Source organism: Phodopus roborovskii, unplaced genomic scaffold (genome assembly GCF_943737965.1).
Source record: "Phodopus roborovskii unplaced genomic scaffold, PHOROB, whole genome shotgun sequence".
In the NCBI taxonomy this organism is placed as follows: domain Eukaryota; kingdom Metazoa; phylum Chordata; class Mammalia; order Rodentia; family Cricetidae; genus Phodopus; species Phodopus roborovskii.
Genome location: NW_026126448.1, coordinates 21,282,931 through 21,303,577, shown reverse-complemented (window position 1 = coordinate 21,303,577; position 20,647 = coordinate 21,282,931). Strand labels below are relative to the sequence as shown.

The following is a 20,647-nucleotide window of genomic DNA, read 5'->3' as shown; positions in this document are numbered from 1 at the left end:
GCCATCTCCAACCAAATTTCAGACCACCATAGTGAGACCCTGTGTAGCCCTTCCCCCAGAATAAACAAGCACTTTGAAATACAGCCTTATGCTGTGTAACAATGCTTTAGTCACCAACAAAGCCCACATATAACTGTGGTCCCCAGCATGCCACCTGATGGAACCAGAGCCTTCTTAGTTTTCGTGTACTTTATGACATTTGCATGGGGAAATCACCTATTGGCACACTGCTCCTATGTGACATGTGACTATATACTTTAAAAGAGAAATTTATGTCGGGCCTCATGAGGACAAAGCCACATTTGCTTATTTGCTCTGCATAGACTGTTGTTGTGTAAGAGAAAGGCAGGTTGCAGGGCTGCTGGCCATTATAATGGCTGTTGAAGCAAGTACAAGGAGGTGTGTGAGGTTCTCATTACAGGTGGAGACTTCCCCCTTTCTGGAGTGAAAGGATGGAGAGACTAAAAAGGGGACTAACTTTCTCAGACCATGATTCACAAGCCCAGTGCAGGAAACTCCCTATGGGGGCGGAGCCACAAGGAGGCCAGCTGCAGCAGCCCTCCCCTCTTCCTCCCACTCCCCAGATACCAGGGATGTGGGCTTTGCTTGCCCTATTCCTGGTGCGGGGTGCTGCCCACCCATTCCTGCTGAGCTGGTATCTGATTGTACCTGGTGTATTTTTATTTTACATTGATTTTCTGTTTGTTTGTTTTATTTTGTCTGAGGCATCCCCCACCCCCACCCCCGAGGTAAGGGTTAGCATGTGAACCACTGCACCCAGTTCACATGGCCATGGGGATCGAGCAGGGCTTTGTAATGTTAGGCAAGGATTTTCCCAGCAGACCTTCTATCCCCAGCCAGGTGTTAGGTTTTGAGACACAGCCTCATAGTGTAGTCAGGCTGGCCTTGATTGAATCCTAGCAGTCTGCCTTCACCTCCCAGTTGCTAGGAGCACAGGTATGTGATGTCTTACCTGGCTCTCTTCTGTGTTCCCGGTGATGCTGTTTAGGGTATTTTATTTGTTTGTATCTATTTTGTTTTGGTTTCTTGAGACAGAATCTCAACCATGTGTTTTAAGCTGTCCTGGAACTTACTATGTAGAGCAGGCTGGTCTCTAGCTCACAGACATCTGCCTGCCCATGCCTCTCAAATGCTAGTATTAAAGCCATGCACCACATTTCCCCCCTCCCGATAGATGGATAATATGCCAGTGTGGTTGTAGCAAGGTTTGTGGGAGGCATATGTTACATAGTGGTGAACACCTAATAATTATTCTCATGACCCCCCCCAAAGAATTCTGTTATTTTTGGGAGGGGGGGTTGTTTTGTTTTGAAGTACAGTTTCACTACATAGCTCTGCCTGTTCCAAAACTCACTATGTAGACCAGGCTGGGCTCAAACTCACAGAAATCCACCTGCCTCTGCCTCCTGAGTAATGGGACTAAAGGCGTGTGTCATCTCCAGCCTGGCTAGGTTTTGTATTTTTTTAAAATTATTTTATTTTATGTACATTGGTTTGAGGGTGTCAGATCCCCTGGAAGTGGAACACTTGGTTGTAAGCTGCCATGTGGGTGCTGGGAATCAAACCCTGATCCTCTGAAAGGGCAGCCATTGCTCTTAACCTCTGAGCCATCTCTCCAGCCCTGCTTCTGTATTAAGAGTATAGACACCAATATCAGTAATTGAGTAGCTATGGGTTAGGCTTTAATAAAAAAAAATCATCTCTCGTTTGAATGCAGTCTTATAAGATTCATGTTGCCCATTTTAGAACTGAGGAAACTGATGATCTAGAAGACTGACAGGCAGCCATGCCATATTTCAAAATGAAATCAAACATGTCCCACGTGACCACATGGTAGTGGCAGTGGCATTGACTCACATTGCTTTCTCCGTGGCCACACAGTTACACCCTCTGTGATCTTCCTGTGTTCCCAGACCTTACGTTAAGCCTCATAGGTTGCAGGGCTCTGTCAACCTCTGGGATGAACAAAAGCAGCCATGTGGAGATGACAGTGGCCAGAATTCAAAGGTTGGCTTATGGTTAATCTTAAGCTATGCTGGGATCAGGTGCTAGCTACTATGGTGACAGTTGGGTGGCAGGCAGGCAGAACCTTCCTTCTCTGGAGCTGAGACCAGTAGACTATCTGCCTAGTATGTGAAGCCCAGGGCTCTAGATGGGGTCTAGTTCCATACCAGTTCTGGCTCCCATTGATAGCCCATCCCCTATATTGAAGGTGTGATGGTCCTGGCGGTACCTCAGCAGGAGAAAGGTATGGGAAAGGCCATTTGCTTCTCACAGCCAAAGCACAAATGGGGAGAGTCACTTCTTGAAATGACTTCCTCAAGAGTTTCCTGTCTGGAAGGCACACGGTCAGGGTGGCCACCAGAGTGTAGGCACCTGTTTTCTTTCTTGGGGAAAAGTTAGTCATAGAAGAAAGCTCTGAAATACATCCTAGAGTCACTGAAGCATCTCCCTCTCTCTCCATCTCTCCCTCTATCTCTGTCTCTCTCTTTCTACACCCTCTCCTCTCTTCTCTCCCTCCTCTCTCTCCAGAGTTTCTCTGTGTATCCCTGGCTGTCCTGGAACTCACTCTGTAGATCAGGCTGGCCTCAAACTCACAGAGATCCCCCTGCCTCTTCCCCCTGAAGTGCTGGGACTAAAGGTGTGTGCCACCAACACCCAGCTCAAGAAGCATTTTTTCAACCACTCCATCCTTCCTTTACTGAAGTATTTTTAACCACTCATGTGGTGGCCAGAGGATCTGTAGCCAACCTTGTACATAGCAAGGCCTTGTCTCACAACCTTGTATAGGGATGTTTTGCCTACACCATATGTCTAGCGCCCACAGAGGTCAGAAGAGGGCACTGGGTTAGGAGTTACAGCCAGTTATGAGACACCATGGGTGCAGTGAATGGAACTCAGGAACCACTGAGTCACCTCTTCAGCTCCCAAACATTTTAAAATATATATTGCTGTGGTGTGCCAAGCAGACATAGAATGAGCAGACATTTCTGGCTCATCTGTATGTGTGGGCCCCTTACCTACCACACCCAGGCCTTGTGCAGTATCTTGCATGTAGTGAAAGCTTGTATTCGAAAGAATGAACAAATGTATGCCTTGGGAAACATAGATTTTAATCTCAGCCCCGCCCTCTAATATGGGTTAATTTGGTTTCCCATCTGCAGAATGTGGGCTTATGTCCTGCATTCTCTGTGATTCAAGGAGACAGTCTCAGGATACCCCGTCTCGAAAAACAAAACAAAACAACAACAACAACAAAAGACTGAGCTTTTGGTTGGAGTGGCGGTGGACTTGCTCTGGAGGTGACAAGCTGTCGATGGCAGCTGCTGGGCAGAGCAGGTGGTAGGAAGACTGGCTCATTAGTGCCCCTGCAATCCTCCTTTGACCAAACTGTGACCTACTAGTGAGCATCTGTGCTCCGCCTCTCTGGCCCTTGGCATCTTCACTTCCTCTGTCACAGCTCTGGAGGGCAGGAGACCTCACAACCAGAGACTAGAACAGGCTTCCAGGAGCTCCCTCCCTGCCTCGTAGGAGACACCGAGATAACCCTGTGTCCTGAGGAGGATCTCTGGGATCGGTGAGATTCCTAGTGAGTCCTCTCAATACTGAAGAGGGTCTGTGTCTGCCTTTCACTCCCGGGTGTATTCCAGAGGTTTCTTTATAACTCCGTGTGTATCTGTTCTGTAGTGTTCCTATAGCAGCAATAATGTTAGCTTACATTTACAAGGCATCCCTCATCTGAAAATCCTAAGTGATTCAAAATTTGAGACCACAACCAGAAATTTCCACACCTGCCCTCACCCGGTAAATTGTAGTCAGAACACAGGTGCATTAAAAATAATTAGTAAATTATCTGTAGCCAGGTGAGGTGGCTCACACTTTTAATCCCAGCAGAGGCAAGCAGGTCTGTGAGTTCAAAGCCCACCTCCAAAGTTAGATCCAGACCAACCAGGGCTATACAGTGAGTCCCTGTGCCAAAACAACAATAATAATAATAATAAATGACCTTCTAGCTATGTGTAAAAGACCTGTATAAAACCTGTAAGAGAATTTAATGTGTGGCTTGGGTTCCACTCTCTAGACATGTTATTATGTGTATGTAGAGATTCCAAAATCTGTAGAATGCCAAATCTAAAACATGTCTGGTCCCAGTATTTCAGATAAGGGATGTACAGCCTCCCCTAGGATCTTGCTAAATGCTAGACATTGTGTTAAACACACTTAGTAGCCAGGCAGTGGTGGCCTATGACTTTAATCCCAGCAGTCGGAAGGCAGAGGCAGATAGACCAGTTCAAGACCAGCCTGGTCTACCCTGATCTACAAGAGCTAGTTCCAGAACAGCCTCCAAAGCCACAGAGAAACCCTGTCTCTAAAAACAAACAAACAAAAAAAAACAAAACAAAACAACAACAAAAATCCACTTATTAAATTCTTAGCTAGTTCTCCCAGTAACCCTGGGGGGGGTGGAGTCAATTGTTCTGTTCCATTTTATTTTGAGCAGAGGAGCTGAAAGACTTGATCTGCCTAACTCAATAAATGTTTGGGCATAGATGTATGTCCATGTCTCACCAGCTTGAAAGCTCCCGTAGGAGACAGACAGCAGTGGGTGGGATTTGGGGTCTGGTATAGAGCGATGTCAGTAGCTTGGAAAGAGCTGGGCCCTTTGCCTGCAGGCCTGTTATGGCCTGTTAGTCAGGACCAAGGTCAGTGACTCCTGGGACACCAGCGCTGCCTCAGGCTGCCTTGCCCTTCCTCCATCCTCACCACCGAAGAGAGGAGGGGCACCTGACCTCTGTTTGCTGAGGAAGAAACGGAGGCTCAGGAGTGAAGGGACTTCCTCAGTACAAGTAGACTTCCAGGCTGGAAAGAGTCAGACCCAGTGTTCTCAGCCTTCTTAGCCTGCGCCTCTTGGCATTCCTGTCAGTAGCTAACTAGGTTCTTAACAGGTGCTAGTTCTGGTGGTTTTACCCTTAGCCTTGGGCACTGTGGTGTTCATCGTTTTCTATAGGCTTGGCAGCAGGGAAAGGTCGGAGCTTGAACCCCCAGCCTGCCCCAGCCTTAAAGCTTGTCTTCTTCCGCTGCTTGCTGTCTCCTAGTTTTTAGCCCCAGGACTGCCCTTGTATTCCCTTGTTAGAGTCTAGCTAGAGGGAGGAGGCATACGCATGGTCCTACCACAGCATCAGGCAGTGGCAGGTGTGCTGAACGTAGTGAGAAGCAGGAGTCTGCAAAGCCTGAAGTGGCTGCAAAGCATAATTGGAGATGAGCTTGGGGCAAGTTAGGGATAGGAAAGTGTCTCAGGAAAAAAAAGAAAGGGAGGAAGGGAGGGAAAAGGAAAGAAAGGTGCTGGGGAGACAGCTCAGAGGTTAAGAGCACTGGCTGATCTTCCAGAGGTCCTGAGTTCAATTCCTAGCAACCACATGGTGGCTCTCAACCATCTAGAATGAGATCTGGTGCCCTCTTCTGGTGTGCAAGTATACATGCAGGCAGAACACTGTGTACATAATAAATATTTTTTTTTTTTTTTTTTTTTTTTTTTTTTTTTTTAGAGACAGGGTTTCTCTGTGGCTTTGGAGGCTGTTCTAGAACTAGCTCTGTAGATCAGGCTGGCCTCGAACTCACAGAGATCCTCCTGCTTCTGCCTCCGGAGTGCTGGGACTAAAGGCGTGGCCACCAATGCCTGGCTAAATAATTAAATCTTAAAAGAGAAAGAGAGGATGGTCTGGGGGTGCAGCTCAGTTGGTAGAGTGCTTGTCTAGCATCACAGGCTCTGGGTTTGATCCCAGCATAAACAAACAAACAAACAAACAACAAACCCAGAAAACTGAATGTGACAGAGTGACAAAGGGGGGGGAGAGGCAGGCAGCTCAGAAGTTCAAGGTCATCCTGAGACATAGCAAGTTTGAACACAGACAGGGTCTCTGTCAAAAGAATAAGGTTTGTCTCTGGCTGGTGGTAGCACATGCCTTTATTCCCAGCACTCTGGAGGCAGAGGCAGGCGGATATCTCTGTGTAACAGCCTTGGCTGCCCTGGAACTCCGTAGGCCAGACTGGCCTCAACTCACAGAGATCCTCCTGCCTCTGTTTCCAGAGTGCTGAGATTAAAGGTGTGTATCATCCCCACCCAGCAAGAGCATTAGGACTGAATTTACAGTCAGGACCCAAACCCAGGTCTTCTCTCCTAGCAACACATGGTCTTAAGCACTGAGACACCCTTGCAGCTCCTGGGTTTATTTTTTTTAATGGTTGAAGATATTGAGACAGGGTCTCACACAGTCCAGCTTTCGTCAATCTTACTAGGTAGCCTAGGGTAAACTTGAATTCCTGGATTTCCTAAATCTACTGGCTAAGTGTGGGATTACAAAATGCCTGGCCAGTCTTTTGTTTATTTGCTTTTAATATTTATTTATTTGGGAACTGGAGAAATGGCTCAGTGGTTAAAAGCACTGGCTGTTCTTCCAGAGAACCCAGGTTCAATTCCCAGCATACATGGGAGCTTATACCTGTTTGTAACCCTGAGATCTGACACCCTCACACAGACATACATGCAAACAAAATACCAATGCATATGAAATAAAAATTTTATCTGTGTGTATGTGTGTATAAAAAGATTTGTTTGACATATGCGTATGTCTCTCTGCCTGTTTGAGTTTGTGTGCACCATATGTGTTCAGAGGCCAGAAAAAGGATGCCCAATGCAGGCAGTTGTGAGCTGTTCCGTGTGGGTGCTGGGAACTTAATGTGGGTCCTCTGTGAGAGCAATAAGTACTCCTAACTGCTGAGCACTCTCTAGGCCTCTTCTTGTCTTGAGGAACTCTGAGAAATGGTTTAGAGCTAGGAGATGCCTTGAAGAGTCATTAGGATGGATGCAGCCAAGTGTAGAGGGACTGGAAAAGGGAGTTTTCTGGAGCAGCTTTTTGATGATAAAGACATGGCCTACATTGGGGCAATTCCAGTAGAATTCCAGTAGAGAGCAAAGGACTGGAGAGGACACACACAGACCCGATGACTGGCCAGGCAAGGATGAGGGGAAGGAAGTTGTCTGCAGGGAGGCTGTAGTAGTTACTTGTCGAACAAGATGCCTAAGAAAGGAGAACAACTTTCCTGGAGGGATGGTTCAGTGGTTAAGAGCACTGGCTGCTCTTCTAGAGGACCCAGGTTCAATTCCCAGCCCCCACATGGCTCACAGCTGTGTGACTCCTGTCTCGGGGGATCTGATGCTGTCCTCTGGCCTCCATGAACATCAGGCACACGGTGGTGCACAGGCACACATGCAGGCAGAACACCCGCCCACGTGAAGTGAAGTGAATTCACATTTTGGTTTATTTGTCTTTTCTCTTTGAGACAGGGTTTAGCACCCTAGTAAAGGTCAGAGGATTGACTTGCAGGAGTCCCATTCTTCCTGCATACCATGTAGGCCCCAGGTATCAAACTCAGCTCACCAGGCTTGGCAATAGGCACTTTTACCCAGTCCTATTTATTTTTAGATTTTTACTGTATATAGGTGTTTTGCCCAAGTGTATTTCTGTACACACCCTGTATATGCCCTCAAAGGCCAGAAGTAGGTGTTAGATCTCTTGGACATGGATTTAGGAATAGTTACAGCCATCATATTAGTGTTGGGAACGGAACCCTTGTATTCTATAAGAGCAGTGAGTGCTTTTAACCACTGAACCACCTCTCCAGCCATTTGTTTGTTTTTTTGTTTATGTATTTTTTTTTTTTTTTTTTTTTTTTGGCAGAGTAAAGGTGTGTGCAGCTACCACTCACTCGGCTCCCCTTGTTTATTTTTAAGACAGAGTTTTATCTAGGCCATGTTGACCTCAGACTTGCCAAGCATCTGAGGGTAGCTTGGAACTCGGGATTCTCTTGAATCCACCTCCCGAGCATAGGGACTGCAGTTGCCCAGCTTGAACCTGGGTCATTTCTACTATTTATTTATTTGGGGGTCATACTGGGGACTAAACCCAGGGAATCTGGCATGCTGGGCAAAATTCTACCTTTGAGCTGCAATCCCACTATGACGCTGTAAAGTGTATTGAAGGATCTCAAACCTGAATTTTGAAACCTGGGTTCCAATCCTGATTTTGCTGTGTACTGTGTTGCCATTTAATGTGCTGAGTAAGTCTTAGCTGTAAAGTTGTATTGCTGAGAATAATGTTAGAGCATGTGATCAGGTAATGGAGATGTGCCTGCCTGAGTTCAAGACCAGATTAAACTCTGAAGTAATACCCTACCTCGAAAAAACAAGCAACAGGGTATATGACTAAGTTGGTAGCATGCATGCCCAACATGCATAAAGCTGGGTTCAGTTCCCAGCTCCACATAGAACCAGGTATGGTGGTTACATGTCTATTCCAGCATATGAAAGGTGAGAGGGTCAGGGTCATCTTCAGCTACACAGTGAGTTTAAGGCCAGCCTGGCTACATGAGGTCCTGTCTCCCAGAGAACCAAAATGTATTCACCATTCTACTTGTTAGTCCTATTTTATAAATTAGAAAGCTAAAGCACAGAGTTCAATTGACTCAACCTCCAGGCCCCAACCCCTGCCCTTTCCTGCTTCCTGTTCTAGAGAGGAAGTCTTCAGGTGCTTAATTGCATTTTAAGCCTGTGTGGTCAGGGTTATGGTAAGAGTCTCAGTGGTGGTTGGAACTGAAATCACAGTCCATGTGCGTCACCAGGCATGTGGGGCACCTGGGCTAATGTCTAGTGCGTTGGTAAGCACTCAGACACTAGTCACTGGAGGAAAGCAACCAAACTGGAGACTATCCCGCAGACCCAGAGTCTAGGAGCCTCGTTGATGATTGTTCCCAAGCTGAATGCTCATGAGCTCAGTATCTGTATCCAAACAATAAGTAACTGGGCTGATGGGTCCAGCACTTGAGATGCAAGAAGATCTCTGTGAGTTCAAGGGCAACCTGGCCTATGTAGTGAGTTCCAGGAGGCAGGGATAACATGGTGAGACCTTATTTTCTTTGTTTTTGGTTCTTTGAGGCTTCTGTGTGTAGTCCTGGCTGTCCTGAAACTTGTTCTGTAGACCAGGCTGCCTCTGCCTCCCAGGTGCTAGGGTTAAAGGCGTGAGCCACCACCACCTGGTCAGACAGGGTCTCTTTACACAGCTCTGGCTGTCCACAAACTGACAGAGATCCACTTGCCTTTGCCTCCCGAGTGCTGGGATCAGAGGGCTGCACCTGGCTAGCCAGCCACACATTGTTTTGATATGAACACCAAGATCATGGGAGTTCAGTTTGGAAACACATACCCAGCAGAACATATAGAATTTGCAGACTTGGGGTAAACCTGTTATTCCTTCCATTAAAAAATAAACAAACAAAAAGGTTGATGCAACAGGCAGTTCTTCTGTAACCCACTTCTGTCTTGCAGGGTGGACAATAAACATCTTTTTCTTAAAAAAAAAAAGAAAGAAAGAAAGAAAGAGGAGGAGAAGGGAAGGAAGAAACATTGTAGTCTAGGCTGGCCTTGAACTCACAGTTTTCCAGTTTCATGGGGTCTGGGACTACAGGCATAAGCTATCATCCTACCTCTGACATTCTGGGTTTTATTATATATTTATTTATTAAGATATTAATTTTAATTATGTATAAGGGGAGGGATTGTGCATGTGGGTGCCAGAAGAAAGCCAGAATATCAGGTGGTTATGAGCCACTTGACGTGGATGCTGGGGACAGAACTCAGGTCCTTGGGAAGAGCAGGAGGCTCTCAACCACTGAGCTGTCTCCCCAGCTCTTCTCTGTAAGTAGCGTTGGCTTTGGTGCAACGTCAGTGGATTGTAGATGTCCGAGTTCTAGATCCAGTTGCTTCCGTGGGGCATTTATCTTGTCCCTTTAACTGTGAAGTTCTCATGTATTAGAAGTGGGATCTAGACTTAATTAGATGCACATGACCTCTCGAAACCTTCCTAGGAGCCCTGTCCCTGACGACCTTTCTCAGGATGAAGGCCAGCAGGTATGTGAGCAGCTGTGTGAGATTTGAGCACAGTCCCAGGCCTGAATGAGAGCTGGGTCTGTAAGCAGTTCATAATGTTTGTCCCTGATTAGTGTGCCATCCCCCACTCCTGTTCCTGGGTACATTCTCTCTGAGGTGCCTTCTGTCCCTGCCTGGCAGCCGTGGCTTCCCGGTGGCAAGGACCATGGGCCAATTTGGGCCTCCTCATTTTCTCTCTTCTCACCCTCAGACAACACAGGCAGCTCCACATACCGCCCGCCTCCTCGGACCCGCGAGGTGATGATCAATGGACAGATGGTGAAGCTGAAGTACTGCTTCACCTGTAAGATGTTTCGGCCACCCAGGACCTCACACTGCAGTGTCTGCGACAACTGCGTAGGTGAGTGGGAGGCCTCAAGGACCCCTGAGGGACATCTTGGACGCAGGAAGTCACGTGAGGCAAGACAGGCAGCATCTGAAATACTTAGGGCTGAGCCAGAAGTCTGGTTGGCCCAGATTGGCTGTGACATCTCTTGGCCCAGGGTCGGTATATTCTGTCCCCCTAGTTGTCAAGTAGTTCAGCAGACAGACACCATGACCATGTCTCCCAGCTTTAGTCTGCCCCTCAGTAGGTCCATGATCCCAGAAGCCTGGGGGCAGTGACGTGGAAGACAGAGCTAACTGAGAAAGAAGGCAGGGTGAGAATCTGGAGGAGGAGGTGGAGAGCCTGGGCCAGGAGAGGAAGGCAGCTCTTGACCACCTCCTCTGCGGTTTGTTCCCCACCCTGCCCCTCAGAAGCTGTGCAGCTTTGATGAAGACCCATGATGGTCCCTCGGGAGGGTGTCATAAGGGAGTGTCGACATGACACCCAAGTGAGCTGAGCCGTGGAGACTGCACAGAGCACAGTTCCCAAGGCAGTGACTTCACCCTGCCAGCTCAGCAACTCCCCGAAGAGGAGAGCTGGGACATCGGGCAGTGAAGTGGGTGACTCAGTGGGTGTTATTCATCCCTGCCAGTCTGCCCCACCCACCTCCTTAGAGGGCACCAGCCTTGGCATAAGGCCTGCAACGGGCTTATGACCCAGATTCCCACACGGACTTTCCTCACCAGTCTGGGTGTGACTCCCACCCCCAGGGACATAGTGCTGGTATGAGCTCAGTCCCTTGCCCTGGCCTCTGGTGCCAGGTCTGTGTGAGTTACCTAGCGGCCCAGCCCTCTCTGGGCCTTAGGCCAGAGCTGTTGGCATATAGCTAGTAATATGTCTATGAATCTTTGAACCAGGCACTCTATTAGACCCTGGAGATTTCAAGAGTCCGAGGCCATCCATGTCTTGTATGGATGCCGATACTCAAGGGTAAAGTTATATAAAACAGGGGTAACAGCAGGTGACAGGGACTCCTACCTAGTTTGAGGCCAAAGGAGACTCTTTAAGGGAGTGGCTTTGTAGTTGACATCTGAAGGAGTTACTATGGAGCTAAAAGAATAGACAGGGAATGTGTCAGGCCATGGGTGGGAACTGATGATCAAGGCCTACGAGTTGGGTGTGTCCAAGGGAGGGACGAGAGTCAGCTGGTGTTGAGGGGTGAAGAGATGGGATAGTGCCAGCCTGGGGGAGGGCGAGCCACCAGTGCTGGTTTGAGACCCACACCAACCCCTTCCTTTTCTAGAGCGGTTTGACCATCACTGCCCCTGGGTGGGCAACTGTGTCGGGAGACGGAACTACCGCTTCTTTTATGCGTTTATCCTCTCCCTCTCCTTCCTGACGGCCTTCATCTTTGCCTGCGTGGTCACCCACCTGACTCTGCGTGAGTGGGGGACAGCAAAGGGTGGAGGAGGGCTGACTAGTGACCTTAGCCCAGCAAGGGGCTGTGGCCACGCCAGCCTGAGCTGTGTCTTTGTTTCTTTCTTCCTAGGCTCTCAAGAAAGCAACTTCCTCTCCACTCTGAAAGAGAAACCAGCAAGATATCTTTTGCCAGTTATCCCCGTGGGTGGGCGCTGAGGCCTCTTCATGGCATGGGGCTCCAGAGTGGGATGATAGGGCCATGCCTGGTCTCTGGAATCCACTTCACCAGCTCTTTTGTCAATACCCAGGCTAGAACTGACCCTAAATGGATTGTCATTAGTGGAAGGGGGAGCAAGAAACCTCAGGAAACTGACCCTGTCTACAAAAGCCTGGCAGAGTATATTTCTCTTCCTTCCTTCCTTCTCTCCTTCCTTCTCTCCTTCCTTTTTTCTTTTTTTAGATTTATTTATTTATTGTGTATGTCTTTCCTCCTGCATGTATGCCTGCACACCAGAAGAGGGCACCAGATCTCATTACAGATGGTTGAGAGCCACCATGTGGGTGCTGGGAATTGAACTCAGGACCTCTAGAAGAGCAGAAGCCAGTGGTCTTAACTGGTGAGCCATTCTCCAGCCCTACAACCAATTTATATTAGCAATAAAAACCCTCTCTGGAAGAGTAGCCAGTGTTCCTAACCTGAACCATCTCTCCAGCTCACCCCCCTTTTTAAAATGTGCATTGTTGTTTTTACCTGTATGAATGTCTGTGTGAGGGTGTCAGGAGTTACAGACAGTTGTTAGCTGCTATGTGGGTACTGGGAATTGAACCCCTGTTCTCTAGAAGAGCAGTCAGCACTCTTTAACTGCTGAGCTGTCTCTCCAAACCCAAGAGTATATTTCTTTTTTATTTTTCCAGAACAGGGTTTTTCTGTTTGTAGTCCTGGCTGTACTAGAACTCACAATGTAGACCAGGGTGGTCTCGAACTCAAGAGATCTGCCTGTCTCTGCCTTCTGAGTACTGGGATTAAAGGCATGTGCCAGGCTTAAGAGTATATTTCTTAATTAAATTCTTGTTTGTTTTCTCTTGCCTGGGCATGCACACACAAATAGAGATGGGGGACAACTTGAAATTCAAACTCAGGTCATCGGACTTGAGTCTATGTCACCAGCCTGCATGTCCCTTAGGATGCCAATTTCCCTGGACCATGTTGTGTCCAAGACTCTGTGGTTAGAATTCCCCCTGCCTAGCAGGCAGTGGGGGTGCCTGCCTTTAATCCCAGCACTTAGGAGGCAGAGGCAGGTGGATCTCTGTGACTTGGAAGCTAGCCTGGTCTACAAAGCGAGTTCCAGGAGAGCCTAAACTGTTATACAGAGAAACCCTGACTTAAAAGGAATTTCCCCGTGCCATCCCTAGCCCAGATCTCAACTTGCTCCTCAGGACTCTCACCTGTTTGGGGGTACAGAAGGTGAAATAAGGACTGGACCACAGAAAGAGTAGAAACCCTGTAACTTCAGGGATATAGCTCCAGGGAAGGGTGAGTGAGAACGGATGAACACAGGGCTCCAGAGTCCCACCCTCCCCTGCACACGTGTCCTTGACAGTCCCACTGTGCTGGAGTTGGTCATCTGCTTCTTCTCAATCTGGTCCATCCTGGGCCTCTCAGGGTTCCACACTTACCTCGTCGCCTCCAACCTGACAACTAACGAAGACGTGAGTAAAACTGGGCAGGGCTGGGGAGCCTGGGGTGGCTGAGTGCAGGCCTCCTGAGAAATCCTAAGGCAGAAGCCTAACGCCAGACCCGGGGTTCCTACATGCCCCGGATTCTTGATGTAGCACCTACACTTCCCTTCTCAGAACTCCACAGAGGCAGTAAGCACACCAGACTTGTGTGCCAACGCTCATAGGGATCTTTGCATTCGCTATGCTCTTGGAGCATTGCATCCTGCTTGTGACAGAACTGGGGTACATATTGCCCATGTGTGACATGACTAAGAAATGTGGCTTAGGGTCATAATGCTGTGAAGGGGCCAGTCTAGGATTGATGCCCAGGAGTCATGACCATGCCTTTGTATCTACCACACCACACCTATGGGGTTCCAGAAGTATATGCGCTGAGAGGCATTGTTAGAATAGAACAGTGTGGCTCTATTGGGCCATCCTACCTACCCTTTCCTAAGACATCATTATCTGAGTACCCACTGTCCCCAGTCCAGACATGACCTCCCCTTACTTTCCTTCACCCCATAAAAAGGAAGCAGTAGTGATGCTCGCAGGGTTGCTGCATAACACTGATCAGAGACCCACCATCCAAAAGAACACGTGATAAGGGTAGAAATGACATCAGCCCCAACCCACCCCCATCACCAGTGGGTTCCTGACCGCTGGATCTGCAGGGTCTCCCTGGAGCTTACGCAGAAAGGGATGCTTGGCCCAGCAAGTATGGAGACTTCTGGGTGACAGTCAGTGGGTCTTTCCTGCTAAGCTCCTTGATGCCTTTAGCAGAGGGCTTCCCAGAGGCAGACTGTTCATCCAGAAATGATCTGTCTAAGGTCAGAGTGCTTCAGCCTGCTTTGTGCCGTCAGTCCTGCCCTCCCTCCCTGTCCTAGTCAGGGTTACTATTGCTGTGACAAATCACCACAATCAAAAGCAGGATGGGGAGGAAAGGATTTATTTGGCTTACACTTCCACATCACTGTTCATCATCAGAGGAAGTCAGGACAGGAACTTAAGCAGGGCAGGGATCTGGGGGCAGAAGCTGATGCAGAAGCCAAGGAGGAATGCTGCTTACTGGCTTGCTCAAACTGCTTTCTTATAGAACCTAGGACCACCAGCCCAGGGATGTCCCAACCACAATCGGCTGGGCCCTCCTCCATCAATCACTAATTAAGAAAATGATGCCTATAGTGGGATCTTATGGAAGTGTTTTTAATTGAGGTCTCCTTTCAGACAACTCTAGCTTGCATCAGGCTGATGTAAAACCATCCAGCACAGGTTACCCAAGCACCCTGCTGTGGAGGCTCCTTTTGATTCTGTCTTCTGTGCTTCATGGAGCCTCCAGGCTCTGCTGGAGCTGCCTTTTCCAGGGGTCCCCACATCTCCATTGAAAGGCCTCCGTGAAGACATGTTCCCTCCAGTAGTCCACCCAGAGCTGGTTTCTGAACCGGACTCTCTGGTCTCTAGGTTCCATTTCTAGAAAGTGAGGTGAAAGGAGGCGGGCGATGAGGGTGGTTCCACAGGAGGGTGCTTGCCTCAGTGCAGATGGGGGTGAAGATGGAGCTCAACGATGGGTTGATGATTTGCATCAGTAACCCCCAACACTACTAGAAGGAGGCAGGATAGAAGAAGATAGCTTACCCAGGCTTCCTCCCTTTCCAGATCAAAGGGTCCTGGTCCAGCAAGAGGGGCGGTGAGGCCTCTGTTAACCCCTACAGCCATAAAAGTATTATCACCAACTGCTGTGCCGTGCTCTGCGGCCCCCTACCTCCCAGGTAAGCTGGGTCATATAAGCGAGGTTACAGGAAGGTGGCCCCTGAGTCTGGCACCCTCATGGGAGTTCTAGAGGTTCTGGACTTTAGTAAGCCTTTCTCCCTGCATGTACATATGTGGGTTCCCTGTTTGCTGTCCTCTGCTCTTCTGGATGACTCAGAGAAATTCTGAAGAAGGCTGTTAGTTTTAGTCACATGAACTCATTCGTAGAATAAAAAATAAATGCAACCAGGCATGGTTGTGTATATCCATAATCCTAACACTTGAAGGAGGATCACTTCCTGTTCAAGGCCCGCCTAAGGGGAAAAGTATAAATTATTAAAGATCATAGGGTTTTCTGTGTCACTCTACTTCTCAGAGATACCACAGTGACTGTCATGACCACACTTGGGTGACATGCTTTTCCTGTTCCAGGGTGAGGTCACCTCCCTCTCCCCGAACCTTACTCAACCCTGCAGGGAAGCTCCATGTCGGTCCTGACAGCAGGGGGCACCAGAGCTCCAGAACAAGAGTTAAATGGTGATGGGGACTGGGGGGATAAGACCTTATACAAATGTACCCTATCTGGGGACATAGGACACAGGCCTCTTACTGCCTCCAAATAGCTATTCTTTCTTACTTTTCCCTCACTCACAGTCTGGCTTCTTGGCACCCAGACAGCTGAGTCAGTTTGAATTAACAGTGAATAAACTTGGGAGGTAGAGGCAGGCCTGTCAGAAGTTCAAGGTCATGCTCAGCTACATCCTTGGGAAGCAAGGCTACTTGGGATACTGGCATGGTGGCACTACTGCATGTCCCCCACATTTTTTTTTGAAACATGGTTTCTCTGTATGGCCCTAGCTGGCCTGGAAATCTCTCTGTAGACCAAGTTATCCTCAAACTCACAGAGATTAGCCTGCCTCTGCCTCCCAAGTGCTAGGAAGTGCTAGGATTATAGGAGCACACCACTACCATCCATGGGCATTTAACAGAAACAGGTGTATCTTTGAATTCAATACTATCTTCATCTACATAGTGAGTTCCAAGCCAACCAGGGCTACATAGTGAAACCCTGTCTCAAGAAATAATAAGAAACTGGCCATAATGGTACATGCCTTTAGTTCCAGCAATCAGAAAGCAGAGGCAGGTAGATTTCTGTGAATTCAAGGCCACCCTTGTGTACATCATAAATTCCAGGACAATCTACAGAGCTACTTAGTGAGACCCTGTCTAAAAATAGTGATGTTAATAAAATAAGCAGCAAAACTAAACTAAAAGGCAGGTACCATGAAGGTCCTATTTTAGATGTATTTACATGCATTTACTTGTATGTTGTATACACACATACAGTGGAGTGCATACAGAGGTCCCGAGTCCTTGGGGTTGATCTCAAGTCATCAGGTTTGGTGGCACACACCTTCACCTGTTGAACTGTCTCATCAGCCCCAGAGGGAGGGTCTTGAACTCCTGAGTGGAAAGCAGCTTCCATTTGCCCAGCTTCTCTCAGGCTGGCTCTTTCCTGAGAAGACATTGTCTACATTGTCACACCACCTGGCCTTTGGCGTGGAGCCCTGTCAGAAACTCATGCCCTGTCCTTATGTTTTGGAAGCCTGATTGACCGGCGGGGATTCGTGCAGTCTGATGCTGTGTTGCCCTCGCCCATCAGAAGTGACGAGCCAGCCTGTGGGGCCAAGCCAGATGCCAGCATGGTAGGAGGCCACCCCTGAATGTGACTCAGTGCTTGCCACCTGCTGCCCTCCGTGCCTGCCGGGACCCTCCCCATACCACCTGAGAAGCAGAGCTGCCAAAGATTCAAGTCTTTTCGTATTTATTTCCCATCTTGCGTGGCTTTCTCTGAACTGCCCCATAGCTGTGCCCTCTGCTTCCCAAACCCAAGTTCCCACAGCTTGGGCCCTAGGTCCCTGAGCTGATCAGTGGCAGGAGAGGAGAGCCACAGCTCCTGGAGGCCACCAAGGAGACCATGCCAAGTCACTGCCTGTGCCCACGGAGACCCAGTGTGAGTGAGGATGTGGACTGAGTGGGCAGCCTCTCAGCTGGAGGCATGCTTGAGCCCTGTGCAGCCAGGGGCTTCTGGAAGCAGGGACCACAGGTGGCAGGTCAGCGCCCTTTCTTGGGTTGCTTTGGACTGGGGCTCCTGCATCCCTTTGTGATGATCAAGGTTATTTTGGTGGGGCTTGGGGTGGGGGGGTTATATGGAGTTGGCCAATAGGATAGAGCTGGGTACCAGTAGAGAGAGAGCATGGGTAGAGGGTGGGAGGCAGCCTGTGTCAGAGGAAGCCAAATCAGCCATCCAGGCCCCCCAGAACCTCAGCTCCTGTAGAGTCGTAGGAATGGGGACCCTGCCTTCCCCAAAGGATCCTTTCCTGTGCTCCCTGAATCTCTCCCAAGTCAGGACTAGAAGTCAGGGGTTAGGTCATGCTGGCAATACTTGAAACGGGTTTATTGATGCTGGGTATTTTGCACAATTTTATAGACCTCTTTTTTACATAGCCTTTTTTAAAATAGAAGTTAATGCATTGCTATATGTGTAGTGCCAAGTCAAGGGTTTTCCCAAGGCCAGGTGGTTTAATACATTCATTACAGAAGATCTAGCTGTGAGTGATTGAGTGTGTGTGTATGGGTGTGGCCACCCGTCTACTAATGCAGCTGACTTCCATATCCCCTGGGCTATTCCTTTCCCCATTACCCTGTGTTCAGAAGCAGCCTGAGGCGTGGGGACTAGGAGGCTGTACATTAGTCACTAGAGACCCCTGGGCTCCTGCCCTCTTCTACCACAGCCTTCAGACAGCCATTGACTAGGGACTCTGCCACCCAGCCCCCAGGGCAGGCTCCCAGCTGTGATGTGCCCCAACAGGCTGAGGCTAGGTGTGGTGGGTGAGGTGATTGGTCTGGGGAGCAGCTGCTATTCTGCAAGCCACACCCCCTCCTTGGAGTTCTGCTCTGAATATGGGCCCCAGTGCTAAGGACTAGGAGAAGGCATTTGTACTAATTAGGAGTAAAAGAAGTGGAGTAGATCAGGATGGTGTGGGTTGGCCAGGAGCTCATAGCAAGTCCTTGTGCTGGGAGCTGCAGTTTCTCATGAAAGTAGAGACTTATTCTTCTAGGCTCCCTCTTTGGCCCTTCAGGTGGGCTGAAGCCCTTGGATCATAGCATAGGAAGTCAGGCCAGCTTCCCTTCCTTGCTCCTAAGGCCAGTGGGTACCAGACAGAGCTGGGGAGTGGTGGCTGGAGAAGCAATTTCAGAAGCTAGGCCATCCTGCAGGGGCTGAAGAAGAGATCTCTAACCTGCCTTTTATTTAAGCCAGTTTTCTTTGTTCCTGCTTGTAATAAAACTTGTGTTTTTAAGAGCTGGTTTGCTTTGGTTTGGTTTTTGTTGGCTTTTATTTTGCCAAGTTCCTGGGTTGCAGTGTAGCTCTGGGTTCTTTCAGACGCACTTGGGTCTTTCCTGGGAAACTGAGGCAGGCAGCCAGGTGGCTAGCAGGAACTCTGCAGCAGAGGGCTATGGCTAACCCACCTGTCTGGTTCACCATGTCTACCCTCTAGTGCTTCAGGAATTGGTACCTCCTGAGCTCCTTCCTGCTAACTTTCCATTCTGATCCCCAGAGTTTTAGCTCAGCTAAAAACATGTTTGAGACAGTAGATCCCAGTCTGGGCTTCTTGTCCCTGCCCCAACCCAACCTCCTAGGTAGCTAACAAGCAGGCAGATCATGGGCCGACCTCTCTGGTATCTCCTCCAGGAGGACACCTGTCAGGACTTTGCCATCTCCTGCACAGCCTGAGAGGAGCTAACAGGCCTCTCTGCAGAGGGTTAGCTGGTAAGACCATGTCTCACCTGTCAGCCAGCACCCCCCCATCTCATCACCATCGCATGCCTCACCAACACCATGAATCTATCCATCTGTCTGGTGTGTCGGGTGGTGTGTGTATGTGTGTGTGCACACTGGTGGTGGCAGGTCCCCAAGGCTCCCCCCAAACAGAAGGCTCTTAGTCCTGTCCCACCCCCTCCTCAAGACAGAGGCTTCTTGCCTAGTACCAGTTCTTTTAGGAGGGTGAGGCTGGGGAGGGTGGCGCTCCTGCTCCGAGGGGCCTGTGCCTTCAGTGTACTGGTGTGCAGGGCCCTCAGTCAGGTCACTAATACCTCTGCACCCCGCTGTGTGTCCCTGCCACGCTCTCCGGCCTGCCCTGTTTCTCTCCTGCTCTCTTGCCTGCTGCTGCCCGAGCTTTGGCCCTTGTCGGGGAGAGAGGCAGGTACTGTGGTAGCCTTTGACCCCACTTGGGGCCCCTGCAGGCTATCCCTTTCCATCCATCCATCCACTAACCCTCTCTCTTCTTTTTGCTACCCTGTGGGATCATCCAGTATGTGCGGGGGCTGAAGGAGCTCCTGCGGACCGCTACTCTCTGCCTCTCCAGGAGTGGCCTGGGGGGAGCCAGGCACCCTGCACCTCCACCTGCCTAACCTGTGGCCCATCTGCCACCATCTGTGCCTACAGGGTCTGTCCCCCAGCCTGTCCTACTGTGTGCTCTCTAGAGACGCCCACAGTGGGCAGGTGCCGACCTCTTGGCCCCGCCCCCGCCCCTTGCTGGCCAGAGTATATAATAAGCCATACTGCAGCCTCAGCACAACAGACACTGCTGTGACCTGCTGAACCTCCCCTCCTCCCCTCATGCCCCTTCCCCGGATTTATGAAGTGTCAAGACTCTTCAGGAATCCTGCCTTACCGCCTCCCCCCCCCCCAAGTCAGCAGAGCCACAGTCAAGCCAAGCAGGTTCCTTCAGGAGCTATCGGGGTGTTGATGACGCTGTCAAACAAGTTTGGCGACTGTTCTGAGCACACCGGCTCAGCGCTGTTCCCACGCCCCCATCCCCCCAGGAGGATGTGAAGTGTGAGCCTGTATCCTTGGCCCCAGGCGCCAAGGGCTATACAACTCCGTGTTTTAAGGAACCAACCGGGCCAGACCTGGGAGGATCAGCTGCATTCAGCAAGGGTAGGGGGCGGGGTGGGGTGGGGGCCGCTCGCCCGCTGTCCACTATCTTTTGTAACAAATAAAGACCCCCCCCCTTGCCGTAGCCTTGAGTGTGTGTCACTTTCCTTTGGGGCTGGTGGGCGGGGCCTGTTGTGGATGTGTGAGAGCAGCTGTCTGTCCCCCTCAGCTTCCCTCTGGCTGGGCAGTGCTGCTCTGGAGACAGCGAGGCAAGGAGGAACTTGGGGAAAGTGACCTCTCGGCTCTCTAGAACTCATTTCCTCCCCAGAGACCTTCAAGGCTTAGCTGAACTCTGAACTTTGAAAAACCCTGCCTAGTCCAAAATGGGGGTGGGTGTCAAACTCCAGTCTGAGGTTCACATTCCCCAATTGAGCCCAACCCGAGAGCTGCCGCCTTTCTTCCCTTCCCGAGATGCTTTCCCACAGGGACACCT

The 20,647-nt window shown here is 49.7% G+C and overlaps 1 protein-coding gene and 1 non-coding gene across 3 annotated transcripts in view; one reads left to right on the top strand and one right to left on the bottom strand.

Annotated features, from left to right (window-relative positions):
* The window catches only part of Zdhhc18 (zinc finger DHHC-type palmitoyltransferase 18), a 29,361-nt gene extending 9,476 nt beyond the window's left edge, over nt 1–19,885 (top strand). The window contains exons 3-10 of one of the 2 annotated variants that reach the window (XM_051189048.1): nt 10,215–10,364; nt 11,632–11,769; nt 11,878–11,926; nt 13,355–13,457; nt 15,123–15,235; nt 16,822–16,921; nt 18,970–19,047; nt 19,590–19,739. In XM_051189048.1, coding sequence (XP_051045005.1) covers nt 10,215–10,364; nt 11,632–11,769; nt 11,878–11,926; nt 13,355–13,457; nt 15,123–15,235; nt 16,822–16,921; nt 18,970–19,011 — 695 coding nt within the window. In that variant the 3' untranslated portion in view covers nt 19,012–19,047; nt 19,590–19,739. Of the gene's footprint in view, nt 1–10,214; nt 10,365–11,631; nt 11,770–11,877; nt 11,927–13,354; nt 13,458–15,122; nt 15,236–16,821; nt 16,922–18,969; nt 19,048–19,589 lie in introns of both variants that reach the window. The other variant, XM_051189047.1, reaches the window with a different exon arrangement.
* Nucleotides 1,190–1,296, bottom strand: LOC127225545 (small nucleolar RNA U13). Its single transcript, XR_007834828.1, has one exon. It is a non-coding gene; the product is annotated as a small nucleolar RNA U13 (small nucleolar RNA).
* Nucleotides 19,886–20,647: the final 762 nt, after the last annotated feature.